At 37.2% G+C, this 26,867-nt stretch overlaps 1 protein-coding gene across 2 annotated transcripts in view; it reads left to right on the top strand.

Annotated features, from left to right (window-relative positions):
• Met (MET proto-oncogene, receptor tyrosine kinase) overlaps positions 1–26,867 on the top strand; it is a 109,661-nt gene that overhangs the window by 30,043 nt on the left and 52,751 nt on the right. For both annotated transcript variants that reach the window (XM_058572120.1, XM_046422393.2), the window contains exon 3: positions 23,568–23,759. In XM_058572120.1, the coding sequence (XP_058428103.1) occupies positions 23,568–23,759 (192 nt within the window). The remainder of the gene's footprint in view (positions 1–23,567; positions 23,760–26,867) is intronic.

Raw genomic sequence — 26,867 nt, forward strand, 5'->3', positions numbered from 1 at the left:
ATTCTAGGAAAGGTTCTCAAGGGCTTTTCTGTGCTTGGTAAATGGCGAAAATATTTTTTTTTCCAAGAAAATCAGGAAGTTAAATCTTGATTTACAGTTAAAATCATATCTTAAGAAATTAGTGTGATGATGAAAAGAAAATATTTTTTAAACTTGGAATTTGCATGTCTGCAACACATTCTTTTACACTGATGATCATTTGTATTAAGATGAAATGGTATTTTCACATGAAGTGTTAGGGAAAGTCTTGGTGCTTTGATTTACATACAGTAAAACCTAACATCTATACCTCAGGATTTTTCTTGCTAGTCATTTTATCACTTGGTGCTGGAGGAAGAACATCAACTTGGAAGTCCTTTGTGGCCTTGGACATTCCTTGTACTGAACCCAGATTTGCTTATATGGGCCTGGCTGTGCCTTTGAGCAAAATGACCACTATGATCATAATTGAACAAATAATATAGCTTATCCAAAGTTTGACTTTGAAAACATGTGTCTCACTTATCATGAGACATAAAGGTTATAATTGTTATCAGGAAGAACAATAACTATGTCCTTGATAAGAGACAGTACATAATTTTGCTGAGGCATATCAAGAGCGTATGAATTCAGAAACATTTATTGACTTTTGCTGAAATGTCTGGGATACTTCCCTAGATGAAAACTCTAGATGGCTTTTTATGAAGCTTAGGGAAATACTTCTGAGATAGTCAATTTATCTTTTGATGAAGTAAAGACAAAATTCCCTCCTCTCCCTTCCAAAGTTTACCAATATTCATAGTATACACATATATCCCAATTAAAACTTTTTTCCCCAGCACCTGTTTAATATATTTTGCAAACTTTAAGAAGCAATGGGATTCCTCAGAAGCTGCCCCTTTTCTTCACTAGAAAATACAGAAAAGGAAGCAAAAGGACTATTGGAAACATGGGATTAGGAAAAAGAAGTGTAAAATTAAAAGCAATGCTGAGAAAACACATCCATTAAGCTACTTCACAAACACAAGTTTAAAAAGTTCTTATAAGGCTTCTACAGCACATGATGTTGCTATTTAAACATTAATCTGTTAAAAATTAAAAAGGGACTTGACTTTACAAGGGTATAGTGATATGTTATCATATTGTTTTATTTTGTACATTTCAGTCTCCAGATGTGAAAGTACCTATTAATTCTAAAAATTCTTAAAACTCATTTGAACTTTATTCTACCCCTTTGACATTTTTTCGTGTCCCAACAGGAACAACAAGGTGGGATTATCTATTATCTAAATTCAGGTCAGTTTTGTTGCCCAGGAAAAATGCCCAAGATGCACTAGCCACACCTGAAACCATTATCACTCCCATCACAAAAATTCTTGTGGCAAACAAGGTGGAATGTTCCAACATAGTCTTCTTACAAGGGAAGCCAACTTTTGCACTGGCCCAATTCCATAAAGAAAAATATTTCAAACCTTCTCTATTTTATTTGCCTGTTTACCTTCTCTGATTACTAAAGATCAAAATTCTTTTGAGACTGAGACTATGCATCCCTTGTTTTCATATAACTGGTTCACAGAAACACCTCAGAGTGTTGCAATAATCAGCATATAATCAGTTCCCAGATTTATCTCATAATGAAAGCAAGAAGAACCAAGCATCACCCAAAAACAAAATGATTTACAAGATGGAACCTGTTTAGAGAGTGTCTAAGAATTAAGATCACTCTATTCAGTCTTGGCATATTAACTTGATTAGGTATCAGGTAACCCTTCTAGTAATTTCTTGGAATGGATTATTATTTTGGTATGAAGTTTGGTGGATAAACAACTGTATTGTAGTTTGTTATTAACACACCTATATGAAGATACATACATGTATCTCTATTATAACTATGTGTGGGTTCTGTGGACCACCTTAAGGAAACTGTGTCTCTGATGAAAGCACAGTCTTAAAGGGCTTTTCTGGCCCTTCTTGAGCCTCCTGCCATGTGCAAAATGTGTTTCTATCCCAGGATCATAGAAGACTGCCACAGCAGAGCCTTCTTTTTTCATGAATGTGTCTATGCAAACTTTTTACATATATCTTATATCTATGACAGAAGCCCTCTTTTAAGTTATCTTATAATTCCCAGAGCACATCATTTCACCTATAAATTATTTGGACTTCAAAACTCTTTGTCTTCAAACATGATGCTGTCCCTGGGGAGTTATCTCAAGCTGCAGGTGACCATTGATGGAATACCAGTCCTGTCAATTATGCCAGTTGTTTTCTAAGAGTATATTTTTAATTCCCACAATGTAAACATTTTCTATGTTGCTTTTGAAAGTGATTCTTAAAGGGTTTGTTTACAGTGTTTCCCAAACCGAGAAGTATAAGATTACATACCACAAAAACTACTAAATCAGCACTAAATATCTATACTGCCTTTTTTTTTATTCATCCATCGGTGAATCTCTATAAATGTCCTAGTTTAGCATTTATTGAAGTCGCATAGTTACTAAACAGCACATTACTATTCAAAATATGATTAAGAAAATGCCCTCATAATATGAAGACTTTGTAAAGACACAAATTTGGAGAGTAAAAACCCCATATCTTCTGTTTGGGGATCAACAGTATTAAAAATTCACTTAAGGGCTGGAGGTGTAGTTCAGTGGTCGACCACTTGCCCTGTATGTGTAAACCCCTGGGTTTGATCCCCACCACCAGCTAGGAAAACACAACAAAACAAAACAAACTCTGTTACTTTGCTTGATATTAACTATAATCTCCAACAGCCACATATAAGGGATTTATTTGCATGATAAGCCCAGAAAATAAGATGAGCACAACAGCTCATCTCCTGCAAATGAGAATCAACATTGAATAGAATTTGTTTTAAATCCCCAAATCAGTAATGATTCACTTCTGTAAGTTATAGTATATAACTTACTGTGATAGTATATAACTAGTATATAACTTACTAAGTATATAGTATATAACTTATATATACTAAGAGAGGTGGAATGATACATTTTGAAAATATTTTTAATCAAACTTAAAATAAGAAGGGGTTCTTGAAATAAAATAGTTAACACATTACACTGTTTTTCTTGCAGTCCCATTATCAAAGTTTTGCTCTATGTGTAAGCATTTGAAAGAACTAAAGTAAACATGTAACAACATTTAGGGCACCAACATCTAGGTCATCTTAATGACCAAATGATGGAGCAACTGAAAAGGGAAAATGTAACATCTGGTGCCACACACACCTGGTGTAAGTTCTGACTTATCGCATACCCACTCTGTGACTATTGCCACATTACTTAATTTTTAGAGCCCAGCTATGATTTGTAATGTGCAGATAATAATACCTGCTTCACAGAGTCTTAAGCAAATTTGGGATACTGCATATTAAGTACCTGGCACAATAAAATGACCATAAATTTAGGCCTTTGGGAGTCAGCATGACCCAATGGCAGGCAACTAATATCAGAGGTATGGGTTCAAGTCTATACTCCATCATTTTCTACCTGGATGGCCATGGGAGCATTATTTTCATTCTCAGAACCCATGTTCCTTTGTGTGGGACTTCCTTTGTGTGGACAAGTGCCCAATGTCTGTAAAAAGTCCTTAGTCCTTGACACATAATAAAATAGCAGCTATCTTTGTAAGGAATACTTGTGTAAAGTAAAGCAAATTCAAATGCTTGTACTGTTTTCTGGAAGCTTCACCTTCTGGTTCCATTGTTCCTGAGCGTCATTGAGTGACCCACCTCCATAATGCTTAATTTGTTAATGCCTCTTAAGATTAAATATTTTAAGACAAAACAAAAGGATGGGGTGAGGGTTAGTGGTGGTTTAAAGTCAACAGAGGGTAGAGAGAAAGACAGTTGAATCAAAATGATACTGTAGTCAGGATAAAGGCGTAAATTCTGCTTCTTAACCTGACTTAAAATTCCAACTACTATATTATGCTACATACTATAAGTTATACTGTGCATGATTAAAATCATATTTTGCATAATAATATTTTGCAGCTTTAGAAAAAAAATCAGCCTCATAGGTTGTTTGTGTTAAGCTTCCTTGTTTTTAAATATCATTTATACTCAAATCCAAAGACTAGCCAACTGCTTCCCAAAATAGAGGAAACTTAAGGTAGTAATTTTCCATCTCCGTTTGAGTGCCAGAGTTAAAGGGTCACTGCTCAGAGCCATCAAAGGAAGAAAGCAGAATGATTAGGACAATTTCGAATGAGAACAAAAATCAAAACAAGATGCAAACAAGGAATATTAGGAATAGGCAGAAAGCTAAACATACAGTGATGTTTCTTTATTACTATTATAAAGATGATAGATGAGTTAAATTGAGTTACATTTAAGTTGTAATGGAAGAAAATAATTGCAGCCTTCCATCAGGAAACCACAAGGACCATTATTGATCTGTCATCCTCAGGGCATGTCTCGTAATATTTAATAAAATAAACAAAGATTTATAACTCTTTATAGGCCATATATCTATAATCTCTCACACCATTTGAACTGGGAGTGTGGAAGTCAATGTTACAAATAATGTCCAGGTAATTATACTGGGTTGGCATGCCTTATTTAAACAAGCTAGAACTCTCAAGAGAAAAAAATTTGTATTAGGAATGAAAAATGTGAAGTCAAATTACAAAGTTGTTTGTTTTTAACTTCCTGTGCTCTGAAATAAAAGTGATCCTATATGAAAAAAACTATTATTGAGGATTCTTCATTCTTGATATTAGATAGTCCTCCAAACCTAAATATTAAATATCTTGGCTATATGCCAAATATAATTGCTACCAAAGCAAAATTTGCAAGAAAGAACACCCTCACAGTATAAGGATTGTATATGTTTTTAAAAAACTCAGTAGAAATTTATCAGTTTTTTCACTTGATTTTGTCCTCTAGACTCTATTCTCCACCAGTATGAGGGAGTTGCTGCTTCCTAGTTTATTTGAATTCTCTGTGTTAAAAATAACACATTTATTATTTTATTAAAAGACATTTAAAATTAGTTTCTTTCCAGAATTGTGTTAACACCAGGAACATCCTGGGAGTGTTAGAAAACAGTTACAGAATGAGCTGTTAGCCTTTTCCTTTCCTCCTGGTAACCCCCTCTTTAAACCATTTCACAGGTCTCCCCCAGAAGGCAGAAATTTCATCTTTCGATGAAAAGACAAAGCCATGATATTTTTATAAATAAAAGCAACAGGACAGTTAAAGCTGAAATTCTCACCAAAAAAAAAAAAAAATGTAGGTGAGGTTTACCTGTGGATTATGTTGATTCATAATGTGATTCATAGTTTCTCTCTTTGGTGTGGGTGATTAAGATTTAACTATGCCACTTGGATTTTAAATTGTCTTCATTCTCTTAATGTTTTTTAAAGCAAGTGGAATGCCCTGTGTTTGATTTAAACCTTGATTTCTACATGGAGATTCATGTGGTAAAACTGATGCAGCAAACAATTAGGAGTTCATGCAAGAAGAAGGAATCCTGACTTTTGAAAAGCCCAAATGTTGATAAAACTTTGAAGCCGTAACACTGATACATGATATTTTCATTGCTGTACTCCATGATTAGAGATTTCTGGACATGCATTTTGATAAGGATATTAACCTGCTTGAGTAATAGTGGATTTTTTACTCAGCATAATATTTCAAATTTTGGGTGTCACACCCTTAACTGGAGACTTCTATCTTATCAGTGTCCATTCCACCCCGTATTCTTATCTCCTCACTCTAATAAGAAAAATGAGTATCTGTCAGAATTTGGATAGAAGACCCAACCAGGAATTTCTGCCATTGCTTATTCACGGATTGACACAGATACTGATTCCATGGCTTGCAGAGTCCAGAATGACTAAGTGCCCAGAAATGTGCAGTAAGTCACATCTCCAGGGTCCAGGAAGGGCTGTAAAGTGCTCATTTATCAGGGAGATGAAACCAAAAGCTCAGCTACTCTTGAAGTCATTAAAACTCCCTTGATTTTTTTTTTTTTTTTTTTAAATAGTGAATGTGATAAGTGATTCTAGGATCCTGGATACATTCCAGTCTGCTAATTATATATTTTTCTAACTAAAATGTTCTAGGCAGGTTCATTTGCATATGAATTACTGGCTGAGAAATGTTGACTTCCTATTCTAAAAACCAGTTCTGCCTTGGGGAATGCTTCACCCTAGACCTAGGCTAACATTGGAGCGCATCAAGTGTGTAGATCCACAGACAATCCAAAAATATTCTCCATTCCTTCAATGAGAGGAAAGAAAAATGTCCAAAAGTGTGTGCTAATCTAGGATAAAAGTTGCTTTAACTGTTCTTAATGTTCACATATGGGGGAAATGGTTTTTTAATATTATAACTATAAAACAAAAGGATGGGTTGCAAATTCAGACTAACATTTGACTTTAGTTGTCTTATTTAGGTAAATCACCAAAAAATGTTTTTCAATTAGAGAACACTAAAATGGTAGATGATACTTCACATTGTGCCGTAGGTAAATGGGGTGAATTAAGGTCAGTTTTAAAGTGTAAAGCTTTCTTTTCTAGAGCTGATTTTATAAAAATTAAGTTTGCCAAGTTGTCATCTGAGAATATATAGATTAGTCATGATTAGCTAGAATTTGTGTCATGGGTACCAGAAAAGTGTAAATCTGTATATTAAATTTTCAAATGGCATTTTAAATTTAAAATATCTGATTAACACTTGGCATCTAGCAACCAACCTACTAACCAAACTATAGGTAAAATGATGTTCAGGAAACAAGGAAAATGCAAAGATGAAATTGGTCTGTTAGCTCCAAGTGAATCAATAGTATTTAGTGCTAATGCACTAAGCAGATTACAAGCACTAATGCAGTGGCAGTCAATAGCAAAAATGAATATCTCTAAAAATGATCTTGACAATAAAATGTGCAGTATTTTCCATTTATTTTAAGCTAATTGCATTATGTCCTTGTTCTTTCATCTTATTAGTTTAAGCTAAGTGCTAGAAGCCTAACCATGTTATTTAGTGCATAAAATGACCAAATACTGTGATCATCGTTTTCAGCAAGAGACAGAAGGAAGGATTTATTCACAAAACCAAGATTCAACAAGAAGTCAGCTATTTGTTGGGTACCTAACCCTGCTGGCGTTAGCAGTGATGAGCCAGCTGGATGTGGTACTTGTGTGTGTGAAGGAGGTAGACCATAGGAAAGGTCAGGTAAACCATCAGTAACACCAATAAACAAATACATCATGGTAATTCGTGAAATGTATTGTGAGGGAAAGAAACATCCGTGAGTACACATGAGAAGGATATCTGAATTTGGTAGTTCAGGCACAAGACACTGCTCTGAGAAAGTGAAAGTTAACTTTTAGATGAAGCTTAAAATCTTAAGAAAAAGCAGTATGTCTTTAGTATATTAGCAAATAGATAGCAGGTATTTAATATGCTAACAGTCATTTCCTATCTATCTCATGAGCTTTCCACCTTAAGTAAAAGCATTTACCTTTAGCTTTTTCAAGTGGGAATGGACAGTAGAGCTAAATATTTTGTGTTCACAAAAATCTCACAAGAAGTAGTAGTATGCTGGAGAACATAACTGTTTTAACATTTTCTGTTTTTTTAAAAAAATTGTTGATGTGTTTAAACATTGCTTATCATTGATTTCTAAGTGAATTGTTACTTTTTTGTGAAGTGAAGGATGACAAATTGTAGGTTTCTAGAAGCTAAGGACATAATTTAAACCATGCTCACTCTCACTTGCTCACAGCCCATCACCTTACCAGCTGCTTTGAAAAGAGTTATTTCTACTGTTGGGACAAGTTCTTTCTTCCTCTTCTCCTTTTCCTTTCTTCTGTGCCAACTCTCAGGACCCTATTTGTCAGAGGAACATGATTGTCTTGGATGTGGAAGGGATTGTCCCATTGCCAGTTGCCAGTAGGTCCTGTGACGAAGATCAGGAAGTCAAGAACATGCAGAATAAGCCCTTTCAAATCTATCAAAATTATAAACGTTAGTAGAAAACAAGGGATGTGATGCTGAGGTGGCCCCAAGTCACATCTTTCTGCATCTGCATAGTATGCTCTGCACAATCGCATCCATTTTTAGTCCATTCCCTTCTCATGAGAATCATGTGGCTTAGAGGCCAAAGGAGAGTCGGCAGCTCCCAGGACTCACGAGGATCTCATGAGCACCTACTGAATGAACACATGTGCTCCCCAGCTGTACCATCTTGTGTCATTGTGATTCATAGGCAAGTTCCTTCATCGTCAGCTGCATACACACGTTGCCCTCTCTTTCATGTCAATTTGTATATATTTAGTCATGTAGGTATCTAAGTAAGTTTGAGGTCTCAGGGGACAGGCATTTTGTCAGCCTCTTTGTCCCTCTTTATATGCTTTGCAGATCATAGACAACAAATTGTGTTGATAAAGAAATCTCTGTATTTACAGAGTAAACAGAGACCATCTCAGTGGCTAAAAGGTTTAGATAAAAGTTCTTCTTCATAACATTTGAGAATATATTTTTAGGAATGGATTATTAATGGCCATGTTTTTGTCATCTCTACAAACTATGAGGATGTGAAATGTGGGCATAAAATATATACGAGGAATGAAAAGCAATGTTCACCTTTTTCTGGGTTCATTTCGTTCACTTGTTTGGCCCAAGAAAAGTTGTGTTTGCCAAGGGAATGGGAGACACTCAATCTTCAGGACTTATTCCTGTACCTACAAGTCAAGGAGGTCACTGGCTGGCCCCTTCCTGAAAGCTATAATTACAGGGAGAAGACTATTTATTTTCCAGTAGAGTGACCAGAATCTTGGGCATAGCTGATTGTTTATGAGAGTAGCGTGTGTGTAGGAAGTATACAAAACCTCGGGAAAGGTAATAGGAAAGTGAGACACTTTTTCTTTATATTTTCAATACCATGAGCAGCTATAAGACTCTAGAAATGCTCTAAAGTGCAATAATAAAGGTGAATATGGGGTCAAATTAGGTGATCCTAGGACTTAAGCAACAGAATTAAATAAAGAGGAATTTATAATAGGATATAAGATATCTGATGATCCATTAAATATAAACTTATTTGTGGCTCCAACATCATGGTAATCAAGAATCAGTAAGTGTATTAGTGAGAGTAATTGAGAGTTATTTCTAGTCAAAAAAAAATCACATTGAGTTTATCTAAAGCCAATGTGCAAAAAGAAATTGAGCAATGTTTCCTATTTTCAACTAAACTCACTCTTATTTTCACAATAGTAATTAGAAAAGTACTGATTCCAAGTAGAGTTGGGCATATAGCATGCAAGACCAATTCTGGCACTGTCCCAATATTAAAAGGATTTTAGTCAGTGTTTGTAAAATGATGAACAATATGTAAGTGGTAGTCTAAAATAGTTGGTAGACTTGTAATTAATGTTGAAGGTCAAAGTACAGGTTTTTGACTTGCACAAAGGGCACTAAAATACATACCTGCTTTAAAACATGATACCATGTTTGGTAAACTGCAACCAGTGATTTTTATATTTTTTGTCATACCTTTTAGAATCAAGTGCTTTTTGAAAGCATGAACATCAATTATGTATTTTTAGGTGGACATGTGACATGGTGGTGCAATAATAGCCTTCTTGTTTCCTCTCCTAACTCCACTTATTTTTTTTGTAGATGCTATACCTTGGTACTGAAAATGTAAAGTTCAACCTTGGATGTATAGTTGCAGATCACACACGCATACAAATGTACACCAGGAATTCTTCACTATATCTAATAAAACAAAATTCCTTGTTTAAAAAAAAAAAAAAAAACTTCAGTTGTCATGGGACCTAGGGTAACCATGGTGTAAACCACATTCAGTTGGATATCCTATGACCCTAATGATAAGATAACAATCCAGCTGAACGCAGATGAAATCATGAAAAGAGAAAGATTATGAACTGTTTGGAAACCAAATACCTATCTTTTCATAAATAAATATGAATTTTGCATTACAGCCCTCCTTTGTTCTCATGGTCTTTTGTACCAGCTGTTATAACTCCCAGAGCCTTATCCAAGGCCCTGTATGCTGGGATTTCAAGAACTAAGAAACAGTAACATTTTTTATTTTCTCTGCCTATTCATAATGAAATCCCTGCTCTAGTGAGTAGGTAGACAATTGCTTTAATAATGGTGACAGCACAGCTTCATTTACCTTTCCTGCCATTAGCAAGGCTTTCATTTTACCCCCTGAATGGCGGGTAAATCCCAAATGGAACTATTGTTTGCTTAATGCTCTGTTTTCTTCTAACCCTGTTCTTGTCTATCAGCCTCAACCCAGTTCCCCAGTGGCTCGGCAACCCTCAGCGGGAATTAAGTAATAGTTTACACAGTGTCTCTCATTCATTAACCCGTGTTGACATTCTCATTCTGTGCCCCAGCCTTATTTAAGACTTTCCTAAGCACCGTATCTAGCTGCTGGTGTAGGTGCCACCAACACTATCTATTTAATCAAGAAAGTTAATATTTCCAAAGAATCATTTGGCCTCTCTTAGCCTTCTTCACTAGCCCAATCTCATTCCGTCTCCTTCTTTTCCTTCTTCTAAACAAAACCTGGTTTCTTTCCTAGTAAATACAAACTTTAAAAAGCTTCACGTCTTCTCTCCTTTTACATGTAAACAAAGCAGAAACAGAAAATTTTATATTATTCCAGAATTTTTATTTTTATTTTTGGTGTATTTTAAAATGATGCCAATAAGATGAAACTAGATCTATCTATCTGGCTCCATTCTCATCCCCACCCAATCTACTTGTCTCCACGTAGACTGAGTAATCTTTCTCGAAAGCAAATCCGTTTGGACAAGTGCATTCCTTGAAATATTGTGAGGACTCCCCAGTGGTTTCAGAGTAAAATCCACACTCTTTACTATCACAACTGAGGAATTTCTTACGTTGGTGCTGGCTGTTTCCTGGACCAGGGGTATGTTGGTGGGTGTTGAACTCTGGGGAGAGAGCCCCTAATTTGTAGTATTTGCCAGTTTCTGGAGTATAAATACCCACACCAAACCAAAATGTCAACTTATCACTGAAACAGGTGTTGTCACTGAACAAGAACTAGGAAGAGCTATGCACAAACAGTGTTGGGAGGTAGCTTAAGCACACCACTGCCACCCTGCCATACCCTCCTCGTATCACTTTGTAGTTCCAGAGACCATCAGTCTATCTCTCAGCACTGCCTTCTAACACCTACTGATTTACCTTGGCTTCCTCATTTTGTCTAGTTCACACCTTCTCCCTATTCTTTAAGAGTCTACTTATACATTTCCTTGCCCAGGAAACATCCTCTGGCTCATCCCCTACCATGCCCCCCAGTTCTGTGGATGTTGTTCAGTCCTCCAGTGCATTCTTTACTCATCCCCATACCTCCTACACACTCAGTGGCATATATTCACCACTTCCACTGTTAGCCCCTGCAGATGTGGGCTATGGATTTTAGCTTCATATCTTTGCTACCTAACATAATGGCTTGAACAAAATATATATTTATTAAATGAGGAAATAATTATGACAAAGCCCGTGTTCCAAATAATATAATAAAATGTTGATTAGTAAAAGTAATATTTCAGGTAAAACAAATTTTCATTCTTTTCCCCAAAACTTCTAAAAAACTAATGTACAGAATTGGGGAATTCCAAGATCTGAATCACACTAAGGAACACCTGGAAAGTTCTAGTCACTGTGATCTGTGTCCCTTCCTCACACACACACACACACACACACACACACACACACACACACCATCCACCAGTTTGGAACACAGATGGATCAAAGAACAAAGAAGGAAAAAAAAATAAAAGAATAGATAAGGATAAGGAAGGTGAACAGATAAGAATTCCAGAACTCTGTACTTTGCGGAAATTAGGAAAACTGAATTAAAGCCATTAAAATATTTTAGAGGGAATTTCTTCTCTGCTCTTTAATGCTTTCTTGAGCTTTTTCACACACAGAGCTCAACTTTGGGTAATACTGCCTGAAAGAGGAACTTTAGGCAACACCTTCTGATGGATGTTGCTCAAGCGGTGGTACCAATCAAGGTGACCTACCTTGAGGTTTGCATTTGGAATCTACAGATTTTTACCACTGGCTGCAAATCTGTCGTCTCAGGTTGAAAATAATATGCAGGTTAAGGAAAAGAAGTTAAGAGCAAATGTCTTTATCCATACCACCATTCCCATGGCCACTGGATTGTCTCCCGCAGTGGCACAAGTTCATAGGCACCAAGCACATGCTTTGTACAGAGAAAATTTCCCGAGCTTGCCCTGATGCCGTGAGATGAAAAGAGAACCGGGTCAAGATCTCAGAGACCTTGACCACCCTGCCCACAGAAGGAGGTTTCCAATAAACAGTTCTGGTTAGAAACAAGGGAAGAAGATAAGAATCTCACTCTACAATGTAAGATGGAAAGGAGGGATAAGAACTAATGACAGATGGATTAATGGCAGGCTAGAATATAGCCATGGCCTTAAACAATATACTGGGACACGATTGAAGGACTCTGGTTTCATCCATCTTTCACCTGTCCTGGGCCTCCACTAGTCATTTATCAGCCCGTTCCTATTGAGCACAACACCATTAGGCACATAAACAGATCATGGCTCTTAAACCTTCAGCAAGAACTGCTTCCCTTTGGTTAGTACAGGGTCACTGGTGTTGTGTCTTCTGAATAGCTCTTATACTTCAATGAGTAAGTGCATTAAAATTTGATTTCCGTTAACTAAATAGAGAAAAGCAGAAAACCTCTTTGAACTCAGCATTAAAAATCTGCCTCACTTGAACAACTTTTTGTGAATCACTGTCACTCTGGGCTATGATGGAAGGGCAAGATGAAGACTGCTAACCAAAACCACATGGGTTTGGTCTGTTTTGCATCTGATTCACCTTAGCAGATGATGATAAAGAAGCAAAAATTTTAACACTTCAAATTCCAAAGCCCATGTCATTGTAGAATTCTGAGTCCTTGGATCCTAGTGATACCTTAAAAAGAGAGAATATACATTTATCTACATACGCATACATTTGTACACATGCATATATGTATGCATACGCATGTGTACATAAAATGTATTCTGCTCTAAGATTATTTTCACTTCTCTCCTTGTTAATACAACTCTGTTAAGACGTGGCTCAACTTCTACCTCCACCATGAGCTGCTGGAGCCTCATGATTTTACTCTTCCTCATCTATAGCACTTAACTTCCTGTATGGGGTTTTAAGAACTTACTCATCAACTGGGTAGTTTGTACTTCATGTTATTTGCTGTTTTCTGTGTTGTTCTCATGCTTCCTATGTGCATAGTACCTTTAGGCTGAAGCATAATACAAGTATTTGCTCGGACTGGCAAACTGTGCCATTTTTTGTATATTCAGCAAGTTAAGAATGATTTTTACCCTTTGAAAGGGTTAAACATACACAGACAAACTAAAATATGTCATAGCCCCTCAAAGACTAACATATTTGTGGTCTTTTTTAAAAGTGTGCTTTAGATAATGAAAAACTGGGCTGAGGGTATAACTCAGTGGTAAAGCATATGCTTAGCATGTACAAGACCCTAAGTTCAATCCCCACCACTGTAAAAATATTTTAAAAAGAGGAAGAAATTAAAAACAAGAAATTAGTAGACAGATAACAGGGCCACAAGTTTTGAAGAACTATGGATGACCTATTTGCAAACCATAATTCTGTATGATAGGTATGAGTGTTTCTTCCAGATAAAGAAACTAAGGCCTGTTGACCTACATAATTAGAATTTTGAACTTTGTCCTTAATAAGCATTATGAAGAGTCACTAGACCAAGAACAGTAATATTAGCAACAATAATAACAACTGTTTAAGTTGCATAAGTTTAGAAACTTAGTCTTTTTTTTTTCTTTAAGGCCATAGCACCTAGAATAGTGTCTGATGATTCTGTGTTGGTTTCCTAGAGCTGCCATAACAAATTACCACAAACTTAGTGACTTAAAAAAGAATTTAAAAACCAGAAATTTATTCTCACAGTTCTGGAGGTTAGAAGTCAAACTCAAAGTGAGGCTCAAGGGAGGCATCTTTCCTTGGTTGTTGCAGTTGAGATGCGCCAGGGTTGTTCAGGCACAGCAGCCTCACTCCCTTCTCCATCCTCATATGACCATCTCCTGTGCGTTTTTCTGTGTGTCCTCTCTTCTTTGTATGAGGACAACAGTTATTTGACTCAGGACCCACATAATATCTAGGATGATTTCATTTTAAGATCCACAACTAATTATATATCAAAGAAAGCACATTTCCAAATAAGGTTACATTCTGAAGTTCCAGGAGACGTGAATTTTGAGGGAATACTATTCAACATACTATGGGTCTCTATAAACATTTCTGAACGACTAAATGAAAGCAGTAACTATTTAACATGTTCCCGGTATTGGATATATTTAATTTAAAATTCAAAGCAATTCTGTTAAAAAGGTACATAGGTATGTGTTTTCCCCTTCACAAGTGAAGAACTGTGGCTTAGAGAACTGAGTATTCCCGTGTGCACAGCTAATAATGGCACAGCCACTCCTGAATCCTGGCGCTTCTCCACTAGACTCCTGATTGCTATGGGATGTGCTGAGGTGTTTAGAGAGCATTACACTAAAAAGTTATAATGGTGAACTTGTGGAAGAAGATTCTAGAGTCAAGTAAATCAGATTGTAGGAGACCAAGAAAGAGACTTCTTTTCAGTCAATAGAAAAATATATAAGCATCAATGCACAGAGAGGAACAACAAAGAGAAAGGAAGAATCGAAGATGGCTGAGACCTCAAACCTAGAGGTGCCATATAAAAATGGGAGTTCTGAAAGAAATAGGATGGCTTTAATGTCAGCAGTGACATATTCAAAGATGCCTGCAGGCAGTTTTGGAGACAGGGCTGGTCCTCAGGAAAGAGAATGCCAGTGAGTGTGTGGTTAGGTCATCACCAGGAGACTGAGAGGGCAGAGTGTCTGTGGCACTCATCACCTCGTGAATCACCAGTGTTGAGCAGCAGCTGCCTGGCCGGGAGCCTGGCTATATTTGTGGCCGTCTGAGGTTCTACATACAAAAGAGGATGTCCTTTCTTCCTGCCAAGACACAACCAACCTTCCCTTTAACTCTGCTCCCCAGCTTTGCTCTCTTGCTGGAATTCTAATGGAGGTCTCAGGTAGGCATGTACCAGGGCTCTGTTGAAGTCACAAGGAAGGATAACTTCACCCAAGCAAGTCCATGGTCCAATTCTTTGGGTTGGACCATAACATCCTTTAATAGGCCAACCTTGCATTAATGACCGAAAGAGCCTTGCATTAATGACCCTTTCTTCTTGAAAGGTGACTCTTTTACATTGACCAGAGAATATGGGCTTCAATGTCAACAGCTTAGACATTCAAGTAGATGACAGGAGTTAAAATATGTCTATACCTAATATAAGCAGTCAGTGAAGTTCAAACCTCTATGCCCTGCTTATAGTCAGCTCCACACTGACCCCCTCCCAGTCCTACTGTTTAAGTCAGCTTTTTCGCTGCTATGACCAAAAGACCTGACAAGAACAATTTCAGAGGAGGAAAAGTTTATTTTGGGACTCACAGTTTCAGAAGTCTTGGCCCATAGATGGCTGACTCTGTTGCTCTGGGCCTGAGGTGAGGGAGAACATCATGGTAAAAAGGTGTGGTAAGAAAAGCAGCTCAGGACATGGCACCAGGAGGCAGAGAGAGACAAAGAGAGCTCCACTCTTCAGGAACAAACCATATACCCCAAAGGTACAACCCCAGGGATCCACCTCCTCCAGCTACAATTTATCTGCCTGCAGCTGCCACCCAGTTAACCCCTATCAGTGGATTAATGCACTGAATAGGTTAAAGCTTTCATAACCCAATCATTTCACCTCTAAGCTGTCTAGCATTGTTTCACGCATGAGCTTTGGGGGATACCTCATCTAAACCATAACACCTGCTTAATAAACAGAAGAGATCAGGCTCATTCAGGGTGATACAGCTGTAGACTCCTACTTATAAACAGTAGAGAACACGTGAATGACATCTAGGGAAATAAACTAAGTGAAATTCCCGAAATAAAAGCAGTTCAGATTTTAGCTAACTATATGAAAAGCTCTAAGAAAAAGGGGACTTTCTATTCTGAAATGTGCTTCTCCCAAAAAATCATTACACTGTGTATCTGGAATTTGTACAAAGTTGGATTATGGATAAGGTTTATATTACAGTACTTATTTTAATTTAGTCATGGTCAAGAGGGAAAAGAGCTGCTGTGAGTGAACTGGCAATGATTTTACAAGGTAGTACATTTTAAAAAATTTATCTGCAAGGCTGATTTAAATGATCTATAGATGAGCTAAATCTGTCCTATAGATCAATTACAAGAATCACTATTTTAAATATATCACATCCTTAATTATACTGAATTAAATGTAATTACATATTCACTGCATACATCATAGTGTTAATTAGGGGAAACATTTTGAATCAAATATACTGAGGTATATAGTACTTCAATTTCTTTTTATAATAAAAAAGCTGTATGGGCTGAGTCAGGTAAAAAATATATGGCAACTACTCATGAAATGGTAAAGAAAGACTGTAAAGACTAAATTAATTAATGTATCGAGGCTTACAAATTATAGAGTAATTCCTATAATTATGACATTATGTAAGGCTTTGGGAAAGGAAGCAAGACTGTAATAAGTTTTTTAAAAAGTAAAACCATGTTTACCATTGGCTCTCAGAGTCATGTAATTATTTTAGAAGAGGCTAGGCTTTGAAGAATTTAATTCTTTTTAAAGAGCTTCTTATAGAATCCAGAATGTACTTGGATTTGGGGGCAGCCCAAGTTGGTGAGAGGACAATGATTGTCAGATTTAGTCTGACAGCTGGCTGATGGCAGTTTGGTAACTCTGAAGGGGAAGCTTTGGGAAGCCATCCTTAGAAATTTGAAATCAATTGGCTCAGCCTCTCCCTTTGTGGATAAAAAACATTCAGCTAGGCTGCTGGAAGACCCTGGGTCCTGATGTCTGCAGGCCATGTGAACAACTCAATGCCTTGGTTCCCCACTAAGTGTGTTATTATGAGACTGGGTGATTAATATTTGTAAAGTGCTTCGAACAGTATCTGCCTGTAAATACTAGAAATGAATGTTTATTAAAATCAGTAAAATAAAACCAAGGTGCTGTGGTTTGCCGAAGGCCATGCAGCTCAGCAAAGTATTGCTGGGATAGCTCCAGTCCTATCCATAGAAGTGACCATTCTTCTTTTTTATCAGATCCTTAAGCCATCTGTAGAATGTGATTTTGCCTCAGATATCCTGTAGGAGCTTATGAATAATAAGTATGACTCAGTGAAAGGAATATAGGACTTGAAATCAACAACTAGAATTCAAGCTCTAATATATACTGGTTCAACGCTCCGAATCTCAGTTTCTTTATCTGTAGAATTATGATGATCCTAACAAACCCAAATCATACATGTGCTGACAGGATCAAATGAGATCAGGTACTTTGAAAACCATAATCCAGTGTACCAATGTTATTTAATATTATTATTGGGAGCTCAGCCAGGACAATGTTTCAAAACTGCTTAGGACATCAAGAAGTTGGGAAGGAGAAAGTTCTTGGTAGGCTTGCTCCACTTCCTCATTTCCTATTCATTGTTTTCTTTTAAATTTTATCTTATTATTACATGCTTTATATATATAAAAGAATTATGGACTATATTTGCATACATATATGTATGTGTGTGTTGTGTGAAAAATAAAACCAGTACTCATGTATTTACCACCAGACTTAAGAAAGAAAACATTACCAATGCCTTTGAAGCTCCCTCTGTGTCCCAGTAATATCCCTCTCCCTCCCAGAAGAGTGGGTAAATGATTGTGAATTGTGTGTTCATCTTTCCTTGCCTGTTGTTACATTACACATGTATGTGTGTGCCTAAAAAATGTATTGGTTTAATGTAGGTTTTTCCGTATATTTTTTTCCCCTCTTGACTTAAGTAGTACTTAGTATCTTCCTGTACTCTTACATAATTACTCTTAGTATCTTCCTGTACTCTTACATAATTACGCCTTATTCTTTGTTACTATATCCTTTCCCTGTGCAATAAAATACATCACCTCTGTCATTCAAAAGACTCCATCAAGAGAGATTTTTAGGAGAGCACAGACTTCATTTTTACAAGAGTAAGGAATGGGTGCCAGTGCTAGTGGAAAGTATGCAGGAATCCAGGACTCTGAGGTTCTTGGTCAGGATAACCACTCTGAGATTCATCTGGATCCCAGGTGGCACCTTGACCTTGAGCCTCAAAATAACAAAAGGAGATAAGTTGAATGCTATTCTAAGAAGTTTGGATTTCTCTACAGGCCTCTGGGAAGCAATTAAGATTTTGAAAAAGGGAGTGATAGTTCAGGACAGCTGCAAGGCAGAAAAGATAAGAGACAAAAGGGCCAGTGAGGAAACACCTATTCTGGGTAGGGGCATAGGCATGGCTAGGACCTGCCCAGGAGCAACACTGGACAGAGTTCAGCAGGACTTCACAAGTGGTTGGAGTAGGAAATACTAGAGGAAAAAAAAATGGTGATGAATGAAATTCCAAAGTTATCTGAATGCACACATGGTCATGTTCATTAATCAGAATAAATAACAAAGAGAGCTAGAATTGAAAGCCACAGTGATTGATACATCCCAAAAGGTAAGTGATTATCTCTCTGCTATTATACAGAAAAGAATGATTAATTTCATTCTTAAGTTAAAGGACTGCTATAAAATGATATTTTCATGTTTTGGAGGGGATTTTTGTTTTATTATCCTGGAGATTGAACCCAGGTCCTCGCACATGCTAGGCCAGCCACTCTAGTACTGAGCTATAGCCCCAGTATAAGATGATCTTGAGGGTCTTTTCCATTTTCAAGTTATGTAAATCTCAGAACATTGCCCAGAAAACAATAATAACAAAAGAAGTTCATGAACTTGAGAATCAGAGAGAACTGTATTCAGGCACCTGTTCCAATGTGAACTGTGCATTGTGGCAGAACCCTCAGCTACCCTGGGTGTGTAAAACCTCACAGGGCTGCTGTGAGGTATGAAAATGCCCAGTTCAGTGCCTGGCACATTGTGTGTGCAAGGTAAAGACTGATTTTCTCCCTCCCTTCCTTTCTTCCTTCCTTCCTTCAGTCTTCCTCCGTTTGTTAGTATGGGGAGAGTCATTCTGGCTACCTCCTGCAGCTGGTGTGAAACCTTCTCTGTAGACTGCTGCAGTTCCCAAAGTAGCTACTATCTCAGAGAGCTGCTTCCTGCCAGCTATGCTCACTCATATCCCAAAGTACAACACAAACTGGCTTTCAAGAAAGTACACATAGGTAGGAGATCCCTGACAGCAGGTGAGTAGTTCCTCTTTCAACTGGGCCCCAGGAACTGTGTTTAAAGTGCTGACATTAAACAATCGCATCCTCCTTGCACAAGTAAGCAGCCATCGAATCTTCTTGTTGTCTTTAAGGGACAGTGAGTGAGGTTGAGAATCACAATTGCACACTGCTATATGTTTACAATGTGAGAACTTCAACCAAGGCTCCTTGTTAAAGTGCAAGGACAGCATGCAGCTCTCTAAGTCAGTTCCTGCCACCATGACCCCAGTCATTGAGTTGATTGGGATTCTCAGCAGGAAGAGACAAGGACAGCCCCCTCTTCTATAGCTAATGCTAGAATGTTACTTTTTTCCTAGATACCAGTGTTCCCACAGGTCCCCTGTAGATCTCTGTTATGAGGAAATGAAAAAGAAAAAGGTCAGGATCCTCTGGCTTATGAAATTTGAATGCCATTTGTACTTGACATCATGTTTGTTTTTTAGCTTCAGTTGCACAATTTTTCAAGATTAATAAGTTCTGTAGATGCTATTCCAACATTGTGCAATGTCTCCATACTAAGGAATTTTGTTAGTGGGCAATAGAGCACAACTCAATTCTATCAGTTCTTGAAGTGGTACTATTTAGGGACCTCTCTATTTCCTGAAGGAAAACCTTGAAGTGCACAATATAAATATTGCATTAACTCTAATGCAGAGTTCTACATTTATGCCTTTCATGTGTGGAAACAGGTGTGTAGAGGCCAAAGCCCTGGTTATATTGCTCTCTCTTCATCTAAAAATGGTCAGCAAGTTCCTGCGGGTTTGCAGACACTGAGGGGTTCTTAGAGGTCTTCTCACCTCCATTCCCCTGCTACCCATCAGCAAGGCAACTGCAAAGTAAACTGGGTAGGAGGAGGATCTCTGCTGGCTTTGTAGATGCATTTATTTCTTAGCAAGTGTCATTGAAAACTTACTTATATTAGGCATGGTACAGGGTACAGGGATACAGAGGATAAGACAGTTCCTGTCCTCCCATTGATAGAAAGGAGGACAGGAATCATTTATGATCAAAGAAGAGTCCATCCACAGCAAATTGTTTTTATATCCCAGTGAATTCAACAGCTCAAGTAGCACCTTACCTCCGGTCAAGTTTGAGACTTTAAAGTTCCCAGGATGCCACATAAGAATAAAGAAAGACAATGATCATTAACAAAAGAAGGAACGAAAGAGCCACAGAAGCTGACCGTGAAGAGCAGTGGCCTCTGCAGTGGAGCACTTCCTTATCTTTGAAATTGGTCTCTGTTTCTTTAAGCATCTTCCCTTGGCTCTTTCAACATGGACAATTGGTCACCAATAGAAACTTAATTATCAATTAATCGATTGCTATTGAGTTGCCAGGATTTCATCCCAGTTATCTGCTACTCCTCAGAGTAATCTATAGTATTCTAGTGAAGAAAAGCTTCTAATTAAATAGTGAAATAGCACTCATTAATAGAGCAAAATAAATATCTAAAACTAAAACATTGTACTATTTCCGAGAGACAGTAGGTTTAACATCTCTAAGACTCTATTTGATAATTTATTACCATTTAAAATGAAGAAATAATTGTTGGTACATGAAATAGAGCTTTTTAGGTAGCTTTTAACCATAAAAATCAATAGATGTAGGAACTTTCCATTTCATGTGACAGATGGTTGACCTTAAGGAGTAAGGTCATCATATAGAAGAATAAATTTTTTTTTTTGTTCTTAAACTCATTGATTGAAATATGCTATGATATTTTCTGGTTGTTATCAAACAACATTCATTTTCCTGGATTGGTAGCTACATACAGTGATGTGTAAAAATGAACTTTCTATTTGTTCTAAGGTCCTCCTTTTCCTTAATACATATTCCTCTCATCATCATCTGCCCCAGGTTTACTAATTCCTAGCCATCTCATCAAGATAGTCAGGAGCCTTGTACTCTTTATTTGTCCTTCATAAACTTTTAACTACCCCTATCCCAGAAAAAAAAATGACTTAAATAATACTGGTTCATGTCTCCACACCCATCCCCGTCTACCTATAATTGATTCACTTATTTGTTGATTCATTCAATTGATATTTACTAGCTGCCTATTATATGTGGTGTTTAGTTATTGCCAACAGTACAGTGGTGAAAATACAGTCTCTAACTGCAGAGAACTATCACAGGAGAAGGCTCACATTATCTTACAATTGCATAAGCAAATTGAAATTGCAGCTATAGCTATCTTATAGCTATGCTGTGCTGTCTATGATGCTTAGGCAAAAGGTATTGTGAAAGTCTAATAATAGGAACATTGGACCTTGATATTGGCATCAGGGCAGGCATTCTGAGGGAATGGTGATAAGCTAAGGTCTGAAGGGGGTATAGGAGTTCACAAGGTGAATGGAGGTGGAGGCAGAAATCCAGGCAGAGGAAACAGCCTAAGCATTTAATGGGAGGACACCTGGAGAAAGGAAGGAAGGATCCCTCCCTGGTGCACAGAGAACACAGACCTAGAGAAGCTGGGTAGTGGCCAGATGATGACACCCACATCCAACATGTCAAAAATGTTTTCTTCTATTCTAAAAGCAATGGGAAAGCATTAAGTGTTTTAGATAGAGAGGCACATGGTTAGATTCACATTCTTATAAGAGTTCTGTTAAAGTGTTGAAAAGAGATCACCTGATGAGAGTGATGGTGGATTTGGTGGGTCTAGTTAGCAACCCACTAGTTGTGGTCCCAGAAAAGGGTGGGTGACCAGGATGAAGATGGTGGTTATGGAGAGAGAAAAACCCAGGGAGGTCCAGGAGATATTTAGAAGTGATGGGAATTGAAGATGGAATGTATATGGGGGGCTAAAAAAAAAAAAAAGCAGTAGGAATCAGGGATGGCACTTGGGTTTCCAACTCGTGTGCCTTGAAGGATATATGTAATATATCACTGGGGTGTGTAATATATAATCAGGAGTGGAGTATTAGTTATTTTGAGACTGAAATCTCTTGAGACTTGAGAGTGGAGACACAAAAGCATGTGTCCATGAATAATAGACATGTGTCTGCATAATAGATATCACAGAAATTGCCAGGACTTACTATGAAAAGTGGAGAAATAGCCCTTTGGAGCCTTGAGAAACACTGACATTGATAGCCAGGTGCAGATGGTCCAACAAAGGAGAATTACTACAATCTGAGTGCCTGGGGCTGGGACTTGGTGGTGATTCAGTGGTAACTCACGTGCTTAGTATGCACAAGGCCCTGGGTTCAATCTCCAGCACCATTAAATTAAAAAAAAAAAAAAAAAAAAAAAGACTGAAGCAGAAGGAAGGATCTTCTCAGTATATAATTGTCACATACTACTAAACAACATTTTTAAAAAATCCTTCCCCTTGAGGTTGAACCTAAAAGATAGTTACCAGACCGTAGTTTTCTTGGTAAGCTAGTTACTGATACATTTAATGAACAGCTCTTTTGTTTTTTCAACTTTTGCCCAGTGATGACTCACCCAAGATCCTATATGCTGAGTTCTGTTGTAAGAGATTTATATAAATTAGTTCACTTAGTCTTTGCAACAGTTCTGTAAGCTAGGTACTATTTCTGTAATACTGTATGTTTTACACGTGGAGAAAGAAACAGATGATGTGAATTTCTGAACACAGAGAGATTGTAGGTATTACATAAAGCATATAAGCATTTGAGATCAGAATTTGTTGCAAGCACTTGGGTCTGTGTACTGCTACCTACCCATGAATTATCTACTAACCGCCACTGCCCACCACCTCTGCACAAAATGCATAGAGGCACACATTTTAAAATGTAATATCACAGTATGATTCTACGATCAATTGTTATTCCATTTGCAATTCATCTCATAGGACTTGCCTGCTAGAAGCATTACCTTTATGGCAAGGGCTGAGACATTTAAAGTTTTGTTTTTCTTTTAATAGCGTCTGCTAAGTTCCTTCTTTACATATGCACATATCCAACCACTGTGCAAACTGTGAAGGTAAGGTTTGCCTCCAGTTTTCAAGTCTGTATATACACAAACCAAGCCTAGTAAAATTGGAGCTATATTGGTCAGTAGAAATATTTATGCCAGTGTGGGGCCATTTTTCTACTTGAACTGTTATCTCTGCCATTCTGTTCCAAGCTATGAAAAGACACACAGAAGTTTCTTACCAGCTTGTTCTCATCTGCACTGTCATTAATTCAATAACCATATTTTATTCCAGATGCTTCTGAGAAATTCATCGGGCTGTGAAGTGCGCAGTGATGAATATCGAACTGAGTTTACCACACCTTTGCCGCGCATTGACTTATTCATGGGCCAATTCAACCAAGTGCTCTTAACATCTATATCTACCTTCATTAAAGGAAACCTCACCATTGCTAATCTTGGGACATCAGAGGGTCGCTTCATGCAGGTAAGGGCTTTCAGAGGGTCTCTTTTATTTGATACTATGTAATTAGTTTGTTTTGGTTTTTTCAGTAAGGTATTTGCAAATACTGTGAAATGCAATTCACAGCAGAAGCTCAGGACACAGGCTAAAAGCCAAACAAAGAAGTCTGGTCCACTTTTTATGAAGTGTATGGCCTAGTTTTGTTAAGTTTTTGAAGCTTTCACTTTGAACGTGGTTGCTTTAATTTTCATGTCTGGAATGGTTTGGTGGTTTTTTTTTTTTTCCATTCATAACTTCTATCACATGATTGGAAAGTAAAAATGAAACAATTAAAGCACTTCCAGGAGATGTTTTCCTATTCCAAGGGAAGCAGCGGATCAAAGGAGAGCTATTGTGTGAACCGTGTGTCTCCATGAGAAGAAACATTCACATCATTGAGAAGTGTTGGCAGGAGTTGGGAAGACACACTATCATCAAAATCCCATTGTAATTGAGGCTCTCCTGATTCTGAAAAATGATGGGATCAGACACAAAGAAGTTAAAATACTTTTTTTTTTAAATGCATTTTATTAAATGCTTTTAATGACGAGCAACAGTATTTCCATACAATAAAAGTCTACATTTCAGGCTTGATTGAAGTCACTGTGTTTCCTAGCTACAAGAATCACAGCACTCTCCAGACATTAAAATGCTCTAGTGTTGGATTTATTTTACCACTTTAATAATTATGGCACTTTCAATATGAATTCATGAATGCAGAATGACAATGACATCTATGGAAATGTTGAAGCTCTACAAACACTAGAAATTTCTTGTGACGGAAGATGCTCACTTCACAATTGTCTGATATAGTTAACATCCTGATCAAACAAATGACTTCTAGTAAGTCAATTGAGGACGATGAGTTCTTCCTAAGACTTGATTATCTGTACATCCAGTGTCTGTGCTCCTTTGTAAAATTTACTTTTAAAAATTACTACAGTCTTTATAACAATGTAGATATTGGTCATTGCCACATTTTAAGGACTATAAATCATGTTTTTCTAGTACTAATGGCATAATGGAATGCTTTCAAAGTCATACAGCATGTAAATAAAACTTTCCTAGCTCAAAACTAACTGTATAGAACCTGTGCTCTAAATGTTTCCACACCATCTCCCCTCCTGAGCTTCACATTCCTCCCTCTCCTCCCTCTATCCCATTCCATTGTGTTTATTTAACCACCTCACCCATCTTGGCCATTTAATTCTATCCTTAACTTCTCAAAATCTGAAGGAGGGAAGCCCAGGCCTTCCACATGGACAGACATGGCCTCTAACACATTTAAATATGGTTGTATCTATTATCCTTGTAACATGGGTATTATTATTTTGTATTTATATGTGTTTTTAGTTTATATTGATGGTAGTTTTAAAAATTCCAAAGAATTTGAAGATGCAGGATAAAACCTAGCATCTGTTGAATTCCTTATGTGTTCATAATTTTCCTTTGTCTCCCTTTATCTTAATTTCTGTTTTTCTTTTCTTTTTTCTAAATTGTTCATTATCTCACCAATCCAGGTTCATATTAATAAGTTTTCTGTAACCATTTTAGGTCTTTTTTTTAACATCAAAAGCATCATGATCTGTTTCCAGATGCTAAACTTCTAATAAAATCCCATTTTAAATAGGTTGCTTTAATGACAGAGTCCACACAATCCAAGGAATGTGTCTTGTGTCCATCTCATTATAACAGAAATGCTATGACAAATGATTTCTTCTTATATAAAAGAAACTTCTTATGCCATTAACTGCATCCCATACAGAAGGTGGAAATAATAGATTTTTATTTTATGAAAAGTACTGAAGTCACTGATTTTTTTGTAAACAGGTGACTTTTAATCATCAACTGTGTGTGGAGACCTCACCTACTTTTCTTTACTAGGCAAATGAGGGATGAAAAGGAAACAGTGACACAGAACCTGCCCTTAAAAAAACTCAAGTTTTAGTAAAAGAGATAAAAATATTTTCTGGTAACAATAGTATTCACAGACAAAGGGCTGTTGGTACCCACAGAAGATTTATTTTTCTGACACTTGAAATTTTATATAAATAAACTGAAAGCACTTGAAGAATCATTCAACATTACTGAAATGCAGTTTGTTTACAGCAAATAATAGTGGGGGGATGGGTTAAGGGTGGGAGTTGGGTTAAGGAGGAAGATCAGTGACCTTCTTTCCAGCCTGATCTTTCAGAGCAGTGACTGCCCACCAAGTTCTGTAAATGTTTTGACTGGGCTAAGGGCTAAACCTGTGGCCCGCCTAAGTTCTACAAGTCAACTTTTAATAAATACTATGGAGTTTCTGTTACAAAATAGAATGAACATTTTCTCTCCCTCTCTGAAGACAGCTGCCACACATGAAAAGGAACAGAAAAATGATTTTACTTCCTTCCTACCCTGAAACCTAATGGCAAAGTTGCTTTGCAATTTTTTTTTCTCCCAAGAGTTTGCAGCTGTTTCTGCCCTTCCTATTGTGCTTGTGTTCAGCTCAGGCTGGGAACACAAGCTACAGCCCCAGCTGTTGGGTGCAAAGTGAATCAGGTATTTCACAGTGGTTATTTGATTAGAAAGAATTATATTGTTTAGCTAACAATAGTATATGCATGGCAGAGAAGATGTTTCTAACATGTTCCTGACATTTCATCATGTGTAACTTAAATAGGTACAGTTACGTCTAAATATACTGTTGTCTACATGTGGAGTCTCTATATCTGTTGAGCCATGTCAGTATAAATTTCAAAAACAGTTTTTATTTATATGATCACTCTCTTGGGATGCCTTGACGTAAAATAATATGATAAGCAATGTTTGAGATGGTCTAAGTAAACAGTGAGAATAGGCCTTACAAATTGGGAGGAGGGAGTACAGAAAAGAATAAGACTGAGCAACTTTAGCAAATATACATGGCTACGTGGGAGAGGGAAGCAGGATTCTCATGAAGATCACAGGACTAATCATAGGGATTGCCCACGTCTCCCCTTCTGAGCTCCTCGTCTAATCTACATCCAAAACAATGCTTGCTTGATTTTTTTTTAGCAGCACTTGTATAAGGCCTTTAATCTCTAAATGCAGAGCATTGCTATTAAAATATTT

This window comes from Marmota monax, unplaced genomic scaffold (genome assembly GCF_021218885.2).
Source record: "Marmota monax isolate L192 unplaced genomic scaffold, Marmota_monax_Labrador192_F-V1.1 WCK01_AAM20220418_F8-fsc00027, whole genome shotgun sequence".
In the NCBI taxonomy this organism is placed as follows: Eukaryota; Metazoa; Chordata; class Mammalia; order Rodentia; family Sciuridae; genus Marmota; species Marmota monax.